General features: G+C 39.5%; 2 protein-coding genes across 3 annotated transcripts; both read left to right on the top strand.

The window, feature by feature from the left end:
• Positions 1-51: 51 nt before the first annotated feature.
• On the top strand, positions 52-3839 carry LOC106931996 (zinc finger BED domain-containing protein 4-like). Of its 2 annotated transcripts, none has more exons than XM_015010459.2 (5): positions 52-291; positions 1203-1317; positions 1421-1587; positions 2799-2913; positions 3043-3839. In XM_015010459.2, the coding sequence occupies exons 1-5, from the start codon at positions 223-225 to the stop codon at positions 3273-3275; spliced, it is 699 nt and encodes a 232-aa protein (XP_014865945.2). In that variant the 5' UTR covers positions 52-222; the 3' UTR covers positions 3276-3839. The 2 variants fall into 2 exon arrangements, with proteins under 2 accessions (XP_014865945.2, XP_014865944.2); XM_015010458.2 differs by having other exon boundaries at positions 53-291; positions 1424-1587.
• Positions 3840-3980: 141 nt separating this feature from the next.
• Positions 3981-7768, top strand: LOC148159654 (oxytocin receptor-like). Its single transcript, XM_088005580.1, has 2 exons — positions 3981-5734; positions 7520-7768. The coding sequence occupies exons 1-2, from the start codon at positions 4888-4890 to the stop codon at positions 7735-7737; spliced, it is 1065 nt and encodes a 354-aa protein (XP_087861706.1). The 5' UTR covers positions 3981-4887; the 3' UTR covers positions 7738-7768.
• The last annotated feature ends 8183 nt before the right edge of the window (positions 7769-15951 follow it).

The raw sequence follows: 15951 nt of genomic DNA, 5'->3' as shown, positions 1-15951 counted from the left end.
GGTTAGAAAGCCATGTACGACATCACGGCCATCAAAACGTGCCTCTCGAGCGTGCTGTGCGTGGCGCAGAGAAAGAACCACAACAATGCTATGGCTGTCCGCTTCTGAAGCTTCGATACAATGTTTCAAACCCCAAACAGCGGCCCTGACACCTGAACTCAGCTGGAAACGATTAATATTTTGTAAGCATCTTTTAGTGCACTTTTGCTGTTGAGTGAGAACATGGAGTCATCCAGGAAGAGAGGTCGTTCTGACATGTGGGCACACTTTAAATTGATCGCTCCTGACAAGGTAGGTGTGCTGTCCTGGCTCTTTTATTAGTAATAAAGCAACAGGAACAGCTTCCCATTGAGAAAATTACTAAAGGGCGATTCCACCTAATTTTTCACGACCTTGAGCATCTTTGAACTGCTTTAGTTAGACACAAAAATATTTAAGACATTTCAAACCTGGTTTAAATCATTCTGCACTGATTACAGAATATCTAAAACCACGTGTCTGATTTGTGAAACTTCGGTAAATGACCGCGATTTTAGCAATTTTTAGGCATCTGGACCCAGTGGTGTAAGTAATGAAGTACAAGTAGTTCGTTACTGTACTTAAGTACAATTTTCGTGTATCTGTACTTAAGTAGATTTAATAATGGGTACTTTCTACTTTTACTCCACTACATTTTACAGTAAGTATCTGTACTTTCTACTTCACTACATTTCTACTAAACTGTCGCGTTGCGCTTTTTTTCCGTTAAAATGTGAAGTTCAGGGTCTTAAGGTGGCGCCGTAAAATCCAAGCAATAACGTGACTTAGTGTCTGTTGTCACCCATCGCCTCCACCTTTACTCGCACGCCGAGCTCCAGACATGCGCAGTGGTTGCCTCGGAGCGGGAGAAGATGTCTGTCTAATCGTCAGTAATATAATAGCGCTGCATAAATCTTGGGCTGCACAGTGGCGCAGTTGGTAGAGCTGTTGCCTTGCAGCAAGAAGGTTCTGGGTTCAATTCCCAGCCCCGGTCTTTCTGCATGGAGTTTGCATGTTCTCCCTGTGCATGCGTGGGTTCTCTCCGGGTACTCCGGTTTCCTCCCACATTGGCCTCCCCAGTTTTGTGAGCTACAAGCCTATTATTGATGTAGGCTGGTATCACCATTAGGGTACAGCTTTTTAGACTCAAACAGAAATTTAATTTACAAATTGTGTCTCTACAGGTCCAGTGCTCATTGTGTTTAGGTGAGCTGAAGTATCATGGGAATACTTCATCCATGATTAGACACTTCTCTACCCTGCATGGAGCCACGGTTAACCATGGGAACGCAAACCAAGGTAGGATGAATGTTTTAATTATTGTTAATGAACCACAGGTCTGTTTTACATTTTCCTTTTTATTCATTGTCTTTTTATTTGTGTATGTCTTTATCTATCTAAGTAGATCAGAAGCCAGATGTAGACAAGGCTCTTGTGCAGATGCTGGTGAAAGACTCACAACCTTCTTCCATTGTGGATTCTTTGCCTTTGCGTGACAGTGGGGGGCAACACAGGAAGAAAGGTCGCTCTGATATGTGGGAATACTTTAAACTGGTCAAGCCTGATAAGGTAGGAGTGCTGGCTCTTTGATAGTTAATATAGGCAGAGTTGGGTAATTACATTTACTCAGTAACATTTACTTCAGTAACTTTTTGGGAAAGAAAACACATTTAGGAGTATTTTTTATATGCTGTATGTTTAGAAATTGACTTGGAAAAATGTTTATTCCGATGTTCTTATTTTGTAATTATGTAATTTATAAGAATTATTTCCATTTTGGTTTATAAAATACAAAATAATTTTACATTTTGGTCTGTCTGATGTAATTTTAAATATTAAATGACTAATGGTTTCACCAGTTACTCAGTACTTGAGTAGCCTCATTACCAAATACTTTTTTTACTCTTGCTTGAGTAATTTCTTGAATGGCTACTTTTTACTTTTACTTGAGTGAAGATATGTTAAAGTAGTGTTATTCTTACTTGAGTGCAATTTTTGGGTACCCTACCCAACTCTGAACATAGGAACATACATACACAGTGGTATCTATCAGTGTAGTACAATATCTTTGGTCTATATTAGATCTATGTTAAGGGGATATATCATTATATTTAGTGACATAAAACCCATGAAATACTGAAAGTGCAAAATATCAATCATAACCAGTCGTTAGAATGCTTTTGAAAGAACCTATTTCAAATAATTTCTGACAAATAACTATTAATACATAAAGGGATTACCATAAATAAAATATGATTTGTCCTTACCATTTGTGCTTTAGCTTTTAACTGGAACATGACAAATAGATAAGTCGTTAGTTATTGGGTAAGCAGAAAAAGGATAAACTTTGACGTTTTGCAATAAAAAATGACCAATGCAAATAACATGTGTGAGCTCTGAGGAGCTCCAAAAACACTGTTACTAGTGGATGCACCATCTGCCCCAACATTACAGCCGTTATGAAACGGCTGTAATGTTGTAGTAGGGAAACTAGCCACAAATGTGCTTGAGTTGTCCTTTGGTCAGTGTTTGTCAATTCCGGACCTCAGGGACCACTGCCATGCATATTTTAAATGCGTTTCTGTTCCAGACCACCTAATCCAAATGATTGCATGACCTCCTCTGCATGCCATCAAGAGCTGCAGCAGCCTGTTAATCACCCACTTATTCAAGTCACGTGTGCAGCAGAAGGGCAACACCGAAAACATGCAGGGCAGTGGTCCCTGAGGACCGGAACCGAGAGACACTGCCTTAGAGTAATGTGTCAATGTTTCATACAGGTCCTGTGTTTGGTGTGTTCAGCTGAGTTGAAATATCACGGAAGTACTTCCTCCATGATTAGGCATTACACTGCCAAGCATGGAGCTGTGGTTAACCAGGGGAAGGCGAATAAAGGTAGCATAAATCTCTCGTACTTTTATCATTATTGCCAAAAAAAAAAAAAACAGAAATTACAATATGCTTCTGCTTCACATTGTCGTGGCTTTTCTGTTTTATCTGCTTGTCTTCTTTTTTGTGTCTTAGGGGACCGGAAGCGAGAGCTAGATGAGGCTCTGGTGAACATGCTAGTGAAGGATTCGCAGCCTTTTTCCATTGTTGATGACTGTGGCTTCAAGGAGTTTGTGGCGTTGCTGGATCCCACATATACTCTTCCATCCAAACAGACTCTAAAGGATATGGTGATACAGAGATACGAGGGCCAGATGTCCAAGATCAAAGCTCACATAGAAGACGGAGACTCTGACCTTGACTGCTGATATATGGACCGCCGTCAATATGTTATGTGGATGATACTACCGAACGTCCCACAATGCTATTGGGAGTGGCGTATTTGCCTGAAACACTTACTGGTGGTAGGATCGCTGCTGACACAAGGTCTCTCATGAAATAATGGGGCATTAAAGGAAAGGTGACCTTATTAATATGGTCGCCTGTTAGAAGTTTGAATCAGAGATGTACACTTAGCTTTGTCCTTTCGTTAGTTTTAGTGGTGAGGAACTCTGTTGATGCATCTGATCTGGGGGGCCTTTGCACAAGAGCACAAAAGCCAGTCACACTCTTCCAAACCAGCTCAACAGGAAAAGATAAGCTCAAAGAAGTTGATCAATTTCGAGGCGATAAAGTTTATTTTAGAGGTGGAAACAGGCTGGTACTGAGCCTTGTTTGTATTTTCAGTGAGGCAGCTTTTGTTGAGCTGAAAACACACAATAGCTGTCCAAAGTGAAGGTTTCATGGCTAAAGACTTTTCCAATGGCAAAGATGTCAGATGTGATACTTGTAGGAAACACTTGGGGAAAAAATAAATTAACAATGCAACTGAACTTTAGAAATTACCGTTTTCTAAAATGTGTTAAAAGTGTGTTTTTGCTGAGCAGCAGTCATCAATGTGAAACAGTACTAGAGACATACGTTTCTCCCTGATTTTATTTTTCTGAAACATTTAATATAATTGCCAGCCTCCAAGATGAATAGAATATGTTCATTTTGGAGATTAGCAAAATAACAGAATTTATTTCCTGTTATTTTACTCTGAAATCCTGCTTTACAGGATTTCTACTCAGTCTCAAAAACTCTGGAGAAGTATGAAATTGGCTTCTCTCATTTTCCACATTTGGAAAAGTATGGTAATTCTTTATCAAGGAATTGTATTAAGTTTTCTGATTTTTTTTTTCCGTATTCCAATTTTGAACTGACAAAGTCTAATAATCCTTAACAAATACTATTGTTATCACATCAGTTAATTAATTTCATATGCTTTATCTTAGATTTTGCTAACTCTCAGATTAGTTTGAACATTTTACCCGTCGATATCTGATTTTTGACTTACTGACTGTGTGTAAGAACTTAAAACTTTAAGAAGTATTAGGTTGAACTGTCCCATTTGATCAAAAATCCAAAACAAGCACTGGAACTGATATATTTGGCAGACATTTGTTCCCTCATTGTGGCATTTAGCAAATCTGCATGTTGAGTTTGTTTTCATGGAAACGGTTTCATATGTATCAGTCTGTAACCTGTTTATCTTATCTATCATCTGCTGACCTAATAACCAAACCTTCAGCAATGGAAGTGAGCTCCACCCAGTTTGATCTCCAGTATAAAAACAGGGGGCGCAGCTCAGGAGACCAAAACAAGAGTTCAACTTCTGCAGCGTTTTACCTCCTGCAAAATACTGGTGGACAAAAATGACTATAGCTGGAGAAGCTGAAGTTTGATCAAGGCTTTGCAGGGAGAAGATACGTGTAGAATTTAAGTTAGATAAAAAAAACGAGAGTTTTGCCAACTTTATATGTAGGACTTTTCTTTTAATTAAACAGGTTTCATATATGTATATATATACTATTTCTATTCCAGACGCTTAAAGTTAAAATGCGTCCGCTAAATGAGAGCGACTTTGTGGATGCGCATGACGTCCCGCGGGACGAGAGTCTGGCCCGGGTGGAGATCGCGCTGCTCGGTGCGATCTTCGTGACCGCCGCCATCCTCAACACCGCCCTGCTGCTGGTCCTCTGGCGGCAGCGCAAGCAGATGTCCAGGATGCGCGTCTTCGTCTTCCACCTGTGCCTGGCGGACCTGGTGGTCGCCTTTTTCCAGGTGTGCCCACAGCTCATGTGGGACATCACGGACCGGTTCGTGGGACCCGACGTGATGTGCCGCCTGGTGAAGTACCTGCAGGTCCTGGGCATGTTTTCCTCCACCTATATGATCGTGGTGATGACGGTGGACAGGTACCAAGCCATCTGCAACCCGATGGTGAAGTTTCAGCGGGCGCGCTCAAGACTGAACGTTCCCGTGTGCGTGGCGTGGGGGGTTTCTCTCGTGGGCAGCTTGCCGCAGGTTTTTATCTTCTCCCAAGTGGAGGTCGCACCCGGTGTGTTTGACTGCTGGGCGGAATTCATCCAGCCTTGGGGGCTGCAGACCTACATCACCTGGACCACTCTGGTCATTTTCATCCTGCCGGTTTCCACGGTTGTGGTTTGCCAGGTGCGCATCTGCAGAGCCATTCAGACCAACCTGTCCAGAAAGACTCACAGGCAGGGAGTGAGCGTCGGGGCGCCGCTGCCCGCAAGAGCCAGTGGAGTGGCCGGGATGTCCAAAGCCAGGGTGAAGACGCTGAAGATGACAGTGGTCATTGTGTTGGTGTATATCGTCTGCTGGGCTCCCTTCTTCACCGTCCAGCTGTGGTCCGCCTGGGACGCAAATGCGCCTAAAGAGAGTAAGTTACTGCAAAATTACTGCCACGTTTTTCCTTATAGACAACAAAGGCGGTCCGAAATTGAATGGGGGCCCAAGCGAAATTTGATTTGGGCCATTAATTCTCTCCCTAATCTAATAAAATAAGTTAATGTAATGATTGTTAAATAAAAAAAAATCTAATGTTTATATGTATGTAATGCATTATATCAAAACAAAAATGATAAAAAATAAAGTGTGCTTCTTTTTCAAATACATAAATAATGACATAGGACAATTATTTGATGTCATTGTGTGTTAAAATAATTATTATTTCATTATTTTATATTTACTGACATAGCTAACCTAAGATTATATGGCCTTGAGCTGAATTAAGTTTGGCCCCTCAGTTAGTCCTATAAATTAATATTTATAGATGGGATCACTTGAATAAATGTGCTAAATAAATTTTTAAAAGTGTTAATAATTTATTAAAACACAAGCAGAGCAAAATCTTCAATTAAAATTCGACTTCATTATACTGTTGACTATTTTTGAATGTATTTAATAATTTCTTCTTTCTTATGCAACAAGCCACTATGACGTACATTAACCCTAACATCTAATTGGTTAACCTGCTTAACTGAAGACCAATCGCCTTAATTTCTCCATTGTAAGCCCCACCCAGTAACTCTGAAATAGCAAAACTGACCAAGTTTATTTATTTAGCACATTTACAACAACCTCAGGTGACCAAAGAGCTTCATAACAAACACAACATCACAGGAAATTATAAAAAAACAGAAAATAAAATTAAGTTTGTTTAAAAAAAAAAAAGTAATAAGATAATTATAAAATTGGCAGAAAATACCTAAAATTAATAACATGAATAAAAACCAAAACAATACTTATTATCAGCTGCAGTGATTTTCTTCCCCCCTTTAGCTTTTGTCCTTAATTGGTGTTGAATGTCAGGGAGAACAAATCCGTTTTTAGTCTGGACTTAAACTGACCGACTGACTGAGAAAGCTTAACAAATAAATGACTTCATCTTTTGTTGCAACAAAGAACTATAGAACAATAAATTAGATTCCTAAGTAAACATATATGCTTTTAACATATACTGAACAACAATTTATACATTAAATTAAATTATTCTGTTACTTATGTTTATTTAACTTATTGCACATTGAATTTGTAACACTTTTATCTGTTCATAAAACTTACATTCTCATTATTTGTAAGAGAATAAAGTCCAGACTCCTGTATTTCAATGCAGACTTAATAGAGCAGGGAAGTTTATGTATTGTTTAGTTTACAGCTACATTATTAATAATCCATCCAGAAAACAAACAAAAACAGCATAAACAGATCTGAGGAACATATTTATGCAACAATATTAACTGGACAAGATAGTTCACATTATCACATGTGTATTTTAAGAAATATTGCTCAGCCGTAGGTGTAATATAGTCTGCTTTTGTACTTAATTTACCCAATTACTTTGCTGTTGATAAAATGGAAAGATAAATAATTGTATCTGTGCAATCATTAGTTGTTGTTTTTTTTTTCTTTCAAATTGAACATGAAATACCATTACAAATTTTGAATTATTAAAAATTCTGTAAATTTTTCTTTAAATTTAATGATGAATGTAAATTTGTGGCATCTATTCTCTGTGTCAGAGGTCAAACATCCTCTGGGGCCTGGCAGGCCTGTGAGCTTAGTTTGTTTTTTGAGTAAATTAATACAGGAAGCTATGACTCTTTCACATTTTCATCAGATTTCAGTGCAAACACATTAAATGTTTTTAGCTCTGTTCCTCCAGCTGCGATTTTCACCATCCTGATGCTGCTGGCCAGCCTGAACAGTTGTGCCAATCCCTGCATCTACCTCCTGTTCTGCGGGAAGTTCCCCAAGAGGCTGGTGAAGCTCCTGCGTCCACCGCCGCTCTCTGCCGGTAAGGATCTGATGCATGAGGAAGTGACGCTTGTCAGCACTTTGTATACGAGCTTTAAAAACGCCTCAGAGTCAGAGGGGTTGTAACGTCATGTCACAAAGAGGGGTGGGGGGATTAACATGGAGAACCTGCATGCTGAGAAGAGCTTACGCTGAGCTCTCTTTGTGTTTGACAGAGAGATGAAGACAAAATATGATTTATCTGTTGATGTTTCTAACGTTATTGCTTGTCTCTGAAGCAATCATCAGGAGAGCAAATCAGGGATGGATGGCCGTAAATGAGATGTGGACAGAGTCTCCTTCAGATGTTGGTCTGAAAGGGGATTTTACTTAAATGGAGCATTTTCAACTGGATAAAGACTTTTTTTTTTTTTTTTTATGTAACAGGATATTTCTAAAGCCTCGAAGAGACCGGACTTTTGAGGGCTCCTATTTTTGATTTCAGCTGCATAATGTTTTATTTTTTATATATACAAAGGTTTGTGGAAGGAAATATTACGGACACAACAAACCACAACCACAGAGTGATTCTCATTTGTTGGATCTGTGTTTCATTCTTCAATAATAAGCTGCTGGAAAAGCTAAAGAACAAAAAGTCTTTGTATAAATGTACAAAAAGGTTTGATGTTTTTGTTCTGGAAAAAAAAAGTCCTCATGTTTGTTGTGATGGAGGTGAATTTTCTGACAAGTGAAGAATAAATCTATTTTCTTTCTGAGGTCGTATGAAATAAAAATATGAAAACAATATTATAGGCATAAACTTGAAATTAACTGTGTGTTACATTGCCTTGCTAAAGTATTCCTGCCCCACGAACAATCCCAACTTGTGTTACAACCATGAACTTCGATGTATTTTGTTGGGATATGTGACAGACCATAATAAATTATTATATAATTGTGAAGTAGAATTTAATAAATTGTTTTCAAAATGCTTTATTAAACTGAATGAAAACTGAAGCTGCAGCATCATGGCGTCGGCTGCTTTTCTTCAGCGGGAATTGGGAAACTAGCCAGACTTGAATATTCCTGTTTAAATTAAATGTTTAAAGGACCATACTGGCCATAGTTGGACTTTGTAGCTGTCTTTGTTAAACATCTAGAATGAACGTGTCGCCTCCAGGTTTGCAGACTGATGAGGAATTTTAACGCGAGTAGCGCAGCTTGCCAGCAGCAAGATGAGAAATGTTTGACTTGCCGGATTTATTTTCACTGCACCAGCTGAAAACAAGTCACGTTTCAGTGCTGTTGTGTCTTTTTCTCTTTGTGTGATAACAAAGGAGTCTGAATGACGTTTATCAAGGTTAATTTTAAAGTAAGGATACAGAAAGTCTATCATTCTTCCTTACTAAGCTGCTGATTCATGTAAGGCGTTTCAAGTTTGAGAAATAATAGGGTGAGTATTGGCAGTGAGTATTTACATGGAGATGTTTTCTTTTCTCAAAACCCTGAGTGTGGGAAACACAATTAAAGTGTTGGGAGGAATAATTCAAACATTTAGAAGAGGAGGATGAGAAGCCCTGGCTCTACAGTCGTGTCCTTATTCACTCACTTATTTACCTTTTGAGAGAGCTACACCAGAATGAGATGAACATCACGTCATTTTGGGTTAATAAAACATTAATGACACTGTTTTGTTTTTTTGTTTTTTTCAGTGTAAAATGACAAGTTCATCTATTTTTAAGAACATGAGTTAGGTGCACATGTTATTTTATATTTATATACATTTGTAGATTATCTGCAATTCGCACAAGATTAAACTTATACATACAGGATCACATATCCATCTAAATCTCTGAGCAAGTAGTGCTGAATGTTCTTGGATGTCTTTTAACTGGACAGGACCAACGCCTGCTAATGTCTGGTAAGTGGTTATGGCTGACTGCATCTGCTACTTTTTCTCTATCAACATGAAAAGGGTTTGTTTGACAGCACTCGTAGGATTGGCCGGTACTCTGAACACCGGCTTGGTTCAACAAACTGAGTGAACATGAGGGGAGAGCTGCAGATATACACATATTGGGAGAGGGTTTGTTTTTGGAGCAATCTCTAAACAGTTTTAGACTCCATAATTATAGGTTCAAACATTATTAGCACTACTTGTTTCAAATGTTTTGCCACTTTGCCAAGGTCCTATAGATGACCCAGGAGAAGGCAAACTGGTTTGGGCATTCAAGAGATAACCAGCAACTACGAGAGCTCAAGCCAGATAGGATACCTAAATAAAAAAAGAGATGCTGTAAAAAAACACACTCTATTAGAGACAACTAATGAGTTGTACAGTCAAAGACAAGAAGCTTGGATCAAAAACAGAACACATGTTAGATTCAGAATATGTTTATTGGCCAAGATAGTGTGCACAAATGAGGAATCTGACTTTGGTTTTCAACTACTATCAGCATATAGACATAAGTATAAATATATTAACTTAGAGAGGAGATGAAATAAGAACCAAAGCACAAAATGTGCACGTATTTCAAGTCATTTTCATGAAGACAGAAAAAAAATATTTGATGTGACATTGCAAAAATTCTTGCTTTGTTTCATAGTTGAGGACTTTCCTCATCAGGGAAGAAATTCTCTGTGGCGGATGGTTTTTGCAAATAGTGCAAATACCAAATTAAAGATAAAAGTTTAAACAGTTCATGTCCAGAATGTGTCTTACAATGGTCCAGTAAAAGTCTAGACTTAAATAAAGCTGAGAATCATTGTCAAAACTTGAAAATACCTCTTCACAGATGTTCTCCATCCAGACTGACTCACCAGTAGGTAATTAGCAAAGAGCTATAATTGCAGAGAAAAAGGCTGTGCTAAGTATTGACTCAAGAGGATTGAATAGAAAAGCACGCAATACTTTTCAGAGTTTCCTTGGTTAAAAAAACCCCCAACAACAATAAAATAAAAACGTAAACCATATATTTTTCCTGCTTCTTCTCCATGACACTTTCATGTTGTCGTTTGGACGTTCGTACTCCTGACCGCTAGTTGGCGACAAAGCGCTTCATTTGATCTTTTAGAGAATAAGTGATGAAGTAATTTCCAACAGGAATTCGACATGTTTTTGTTTTTTTCCTGGTTTCCAAAACAACAACTGTCCATGTGTTCGTTACAGCTCCCTCCTCACACACTAGTTCCTCCATAAAAGCGCCCTGGTTGTCTACTTTGTCTGCGTATTGTTTGCACTTTCCTTTTTGTGGGTCCGCGGTGCTTTAGAGCCTCTTGAATGGGCAGAAACCGCGGACTGTTTGGACCATGAACTGGGCCTGTTCCTGTTAGAAGAGGTGAGACTTTTAGCTCTATGGGTAAAGTGAGCATAGAGACCCGGCTGCAGGTGGTGAGCCTCAGCCAGCAGGGACTTTCTCAGGCTAAGATCGCCCGGCAGACGGGGGTCTCCAAGAGCGCCATCCAGGCTCTGCTGCAGAAGCACCGGAAGACGGGCACCGTGGAGGACCAGAAGCGCAGCGGCCGACCGCGCAAGCTGAGCGGAGCCGACGAGCGGCACATAAAGCTCATCTGCCTGCAGAACAAGAAGATGTCCAGCAGCGACATCACCTCCGAGCTGGCGGTGACGAGCGGGACCCTGGTGGACCCGTCCACCGTCAGGAGGAGCCTGGCCAGGAACGGCCTGAGCAGGAGGCGAGGAGACAGAAGCAAAACCTGCCTGAGTGATGACAGAGAGGATGGGGAGGAGGGAGAGGAGGAGGACCACAAAGAAGAGGGTGACAGCATGGAGAAGGAGCTCTCTGCCAAGGATTCAGGAGCAGAAATAACAGACTCTGATAAGAGCATCAAGAAGGAGAGTCTGGACGCTTCAAGCTCAAGTGAAGAAGCGTAGCAGCCTTTTTTTTGTAGGCTTTATCAGGCAATATTTGCTAAATTAAACAATTATCAGCTGGTTATTGCAGCTGATGATGTATGACGGCGTATTAGGGTCATTGTAGAAAAAGTAAGCAACTTTCCGCAAAGGCACTCAGAAATTTTGAGACTAAACTCAGAAATTTGCTAGAAGGAAACTTGGAAATGTTTAAGTTTGAGAAGTCGAAAATGTGCAAGCGTCATCTCAAATGTTCAGATTGATCTCAGAAATCTTTTGGGGGAAAAAAGACGGAATTGTTTGAAAAGCAGAAAAAAATTACTTTTGAAAGATTTTATATATATATATACATATATATATATATATATATATATATATATATGTATATATATATATATATATATATATAATTTCTAAGAGTGATCCAAAAATTTCTAGCAAATGTTCAGCTTTTCATATGCAAGAGATTTCCAAGTTTCCTTCTAGCAATGAGAGATTTGATGAGATTAATCTCTAAATTTCTGAGCTTTTTTGGCAAAAATGTACTCGTTATTTCTATCTACAATGGACCAATTATGCCGTCATAGATGGTGGGACCAGTCTGGACTTAAAAACTCAGAAAATGATCAACTGTGTTGGAAGAGAAACCCAAACATGGTTCATATATGTCCTGTAAGCTAGACTGGATGTCAGTTTTTATGCCAAACAGTGTCAATCACGCTGCTACATGCACTAAACAGCAAACAAACTGTGAAGAAAAAAACAATGAGTGCCTGGGGAAACCTGTTCAGATATTTTTCTTTGTTGACCCAAACAGGAAAGAATATTTCAGCAGGCTGAAGTGACCAAAAATAAAGTGAAACCAAACCGTGTTTACAGAGTTGCTGTTTGAACATGTCACAAACATCGTTCTTATTTGTCCAGAATTATTCATACTGCTGGTAGATTCAGATTTAATGTCATCTTGTTATTTGCAGGCAGATTTCTTCTGACTGGAAGGAGGAATATTAATATTTGGAGTTGTGACTTGAATCTGTTGAGATGGCTGATGATTAGAGTGCCACTATTTATGTCATTACTTATGAAAATTGAAATAAGGATTGTGATTCACCCACATTTCCCTCACCTTTCTCTAATCTCGCTGACCCATCTAGTTCTCCTAGGTCTATGTCAGGTGTAGAGGAGTAAAATAGAGTGAAAGTCCATCCAGCTACTCACAAATAATATTATAAAACAGATTCTGCCACCTGAAATGTACTGGTCTACTGAATGCTGCGTCCAAGCAATCTTTTGCATATTTGCACATGTGGAAATTACCATTAAAACTGCGATTTGATACATTTCGCAGCTTGACCAGAAGTCTCGTAAGCTGCAAAGACTTTGAGCTCGTTGCAAACATGAATGGTCAAAATACCATTGGAAACATGCAGTAATTAAAATAAGCTTCTTGTTGCTGCAAAGCCAATAGACGTTTTTCCACTGACTCTTAAGAGACTGCTACAAATCACTTAATATGCGATATACGTCTTCAAATGTAAATAAGCATGAGTTATTTTTTTCCCAAAAATTACGTCCTTTGCACATTCTTTTTATTTCATGTGTTGCTAGACTAACTTAAAGCTGTGCATAATTATAGTGTAAGCAAAAATGCTAATATTTTTCCAAATAAAAATCTGAATAGTGTGGTGTGCATTTTGTTTTGATCCCTCCACCGAGTCAGCACTTTGTAGATCCGCCTTTTGCTGCAGTTACAGCTGCAAGTCTTTTAGAGTTTGTCTCTACCAGCTTTGCACGCTAAACATTTTGCCCAGTCAGCTCAGCCACAGTTGATCTTGCAACAGATTCTCAATCGGATTCACGTCTGTACTTTGACTAGGTGATTTTAACCCACGATGGAAGACGAACCTCTGACCTAGCTCCACGTTTTATGGAGCCTGACTAGTTTTCTTCCAAATTTCCTTGTATTTTGATCCATTCATCTTCTTATAAGCTTAGCCTGGATTCCCTTCCTCCTCTGAGGAAAACTCCCCCCACAGCCTGATGCTGCCACTGCTGTTTCACAGTGAGGATGGTGTGTTCAGGGGGATGTTCAGGGCTAGTTTTCCTCCGCAAACAGCTGAAAAGTTTACTTTTGGTTTCATTTGACCAGAGCACCTCTTCTACACGTTTGCTCTATCGGCTAAACTGAAACTGATCCGTCTTGCAGATCTAACTCAGGTTTCTTTTGGCTTCTCTTTCACAAAGGGCCAGATTTCTGGACTGCATAACGAAGAGTTATCCTACCGACATACTTTCCACCTGAGCTGTGATCTCTGGAGGTCCTCCAGGCTTTTTATTTTCCACTTCATCGTCTTCTGCTGCTTCTCTGATTTGCGATCTCATTATCCAGTCAGTTTAAGTGGACAGCTGTGTATTGGTATTGTCCATCCATTTTCAGATGAGAGACTGTACAGTTTTCTGCTTGGAATATTGATTTATAAGCCGTCTCTCCTTTAAACTTTTCCACAACTGTCTCCTGACCTCTCTGCGGTGTTTTTCAGCCTTCAAGACGTGAGATTAGATCGCGTGTGACACATTAGATTTACTAATCAGGTGCCCTGTTAGTGGCACTGGAAGTATCTGAGTGAAGAATGATGAAAACAAAAGTATGGATCCCTTCTAAACACCCCAAAACGAAGGTGATATTTGTTGCTGTGAAGTGACAAATATTGAAAAGATCAAGAGGGATGAACATTCCTGAAAGGCACAGTGCTGTAGAGTCAGTGAGCTGCTTTTTTTTTTTTTTTTTGGAGTAATGTCTTTCATCAATCTTTGGCAGCACAAAGCAGCACAGTGAAATGTCCAAAAATAGCTCGGTCGTGTGAAGTTTCCCTGTTTAACCTCTACGAGGTTTCGGTTGTCAATCAGTAGCACCTTCCATAGACTCAGACGATGTCCTGCTGTGACCATCTTTGCTGCGGGCGCATTGTAATTGATGGTAATGAAGCCTAGTATGAACAAGCAGCACTTAAGCGTGCGAACATGTCATGCTTACATGGAGCAGCCCGTGTGCCGTAACAAGCCCAGCTGACATCCGTGATTAATGAACGTAGTGTGCACAGCTGTTCTCCACGCTTGCTGTATTGCTCAGTGCACATCACAGCCTGGATCTGCTTTGTTCTTTCACTGCCTGGTCAGAATAAAAAAAAAAAAAAAAAAAAACACCAAACAAGAAAGGTCGCACACGCTAATATTTTTGTTAAACTGGCACACATTCGCTTCTGCAGCGTCTCTAGATTAATTTTTCTCCAGTGTTGTGAAAGAAAGACTCTTTCACAGTCTTATCCTGATGAATCTTGACATTGTTGGAATATGGCTGTGCCATCAGGGAAGAAAACATCCACTGATCTAATGACCTCATAATCCACTTTATTCAGCCGGCCACAATCTTTTGGCAGACATCAAGATGAACAGAAATAAGGGTTTAAAATATGAATCTATCTGCGTACTGAAGGTAAATATAACGTCTGAGTTTCGATTTTGGAATTCATTTACTGTCGGAAATTAATTCCTCACTGATATCCTAACTACTTAATATATGGTTGTGGTATAAAAAAGTAAAAAGCAATAATTTAGGAGGTGCTGTTCCTCCTGGACATGAAAAGACGACCCAGCAGCTGCTGCGGACACAAAGCAAAAGGAAAAAAAAAATAACCAAGGTGTGTTGGTGAAATGTCATATAATGCATCTCAAAGTGGTACCAGAAATGTTTTTCTCCGAGGGTCGTCACATTAAAGTCCTCAGAGAGGCTCCGCATCTCTTCTCCCACACACAGAGACTCATCAGACGGCTCCGAATGAGCCTGCGAATATTTGCGTCCACATCAGACATAAAACGCAAAAATCACATGATGTGTGTAGACATGATGGCTCAGGAGCAAGGGCAACCTCTCTTTGGATTTGTTAGAATTAGAAAGGAGCTTCTAGCTTCTTCTTTAAAAGCACTACTCCACTAATGCGTCCCAGCTTTATAAAACCACAGACGTCCAGAACCATCAGGTCTGGATCTCTGTGGCGTGAGACCGAACAGTCTGGACAGAAACCTGAAAAGCAGCATAAGGTTGTCTCCATTTTTAGCCACTGGTGCAACAAATGATCAGGAAAAACAAGCAAAGGCCTTTTCTGGAACCAGGCAACTGATCGCTTAGTGAAACATCCTGCTTTTAGATTGACGTAGGAATGAAAACTAGACCAATGACTGGATGCAAAGTCTGCAAAGTAACAGGATACAGCACCTTGAAAACGTCTTGAAAACCCAAATTTTAAACTGTTTTATTGGGATTTTGCTTGATGGACAAACAGTGGTGCATAATTGTGAATTGGGAGGAAAATATTACACAGTTTTCAAGTTTATGATTTTAAATAATCCGAATATTCCAGGTGTAACTTCAACCTTGAGAGGATTGTTTTCTTTTTTTTTTTTTTTTTGAAGACTTCTTTTAGCATCTTGTG

This window comes from Poecilia mexicana, unplaced genomic scaffold, assembly GCF_051168715.1.
Source record: "Poecilia mexicana isolate PSO_F unplaced genomic scaffold, ASM5116871v1 scaffold_5, whole genome shotgun sequence".
Taxonomy (NCBI): domain Eukaryota; kingdom Metazoa; phylum Chordata; class Actinopteri; order Cyprinodontiformes; family Poeciliidae; genus Poecilia; species Poecilia mexicana.
The sequence above is the reverse complement of the archived record's forward strand: the minus strand, read 5'-3'. Positions and strand labels throughout refer to the sequence as shown.

Excerpts from the sequence above, each read along its gene's own strand:
- LOC106931996 (XM_015010459.2), top strand. The coding sequence starts at position 223 with ATGGAGTCATCCAGGAAGAGAGGTCGTTCTGACATGTGGGCACACTTT. Across the intron at positions 1,318-1,420 it reads CCATGGGAACGCAAACCAAG|TAGATCAGAAGCCAGATGTA; the intron begins GTAGGATGAATG and ends TATCTATCTAAG. Across the intron at positions 1,588-2,798 it reads AACTGGTCAAGCCTGATAAG|GTCCTGTGTTTGGTGTGTTC; the intron begins GTAGGAGTGCTG and ends TGTTTCATACAG.
- LOC148159654 (XM_088005580.1), top strand. The coding sequence starts at position 4,888 with ATGCGTCCGCTAAATGAGAGCGACTTTGTGGATGCGCATGACGTCCCG. Across the intron at positions 5,735-7,519 it reads CGCAAATGCGCCTAAAGAGA|CTGCGATTTTCACCATCCTG; the intron begins GTAAGTTACTGC and ends CTGTTCCTCCAG.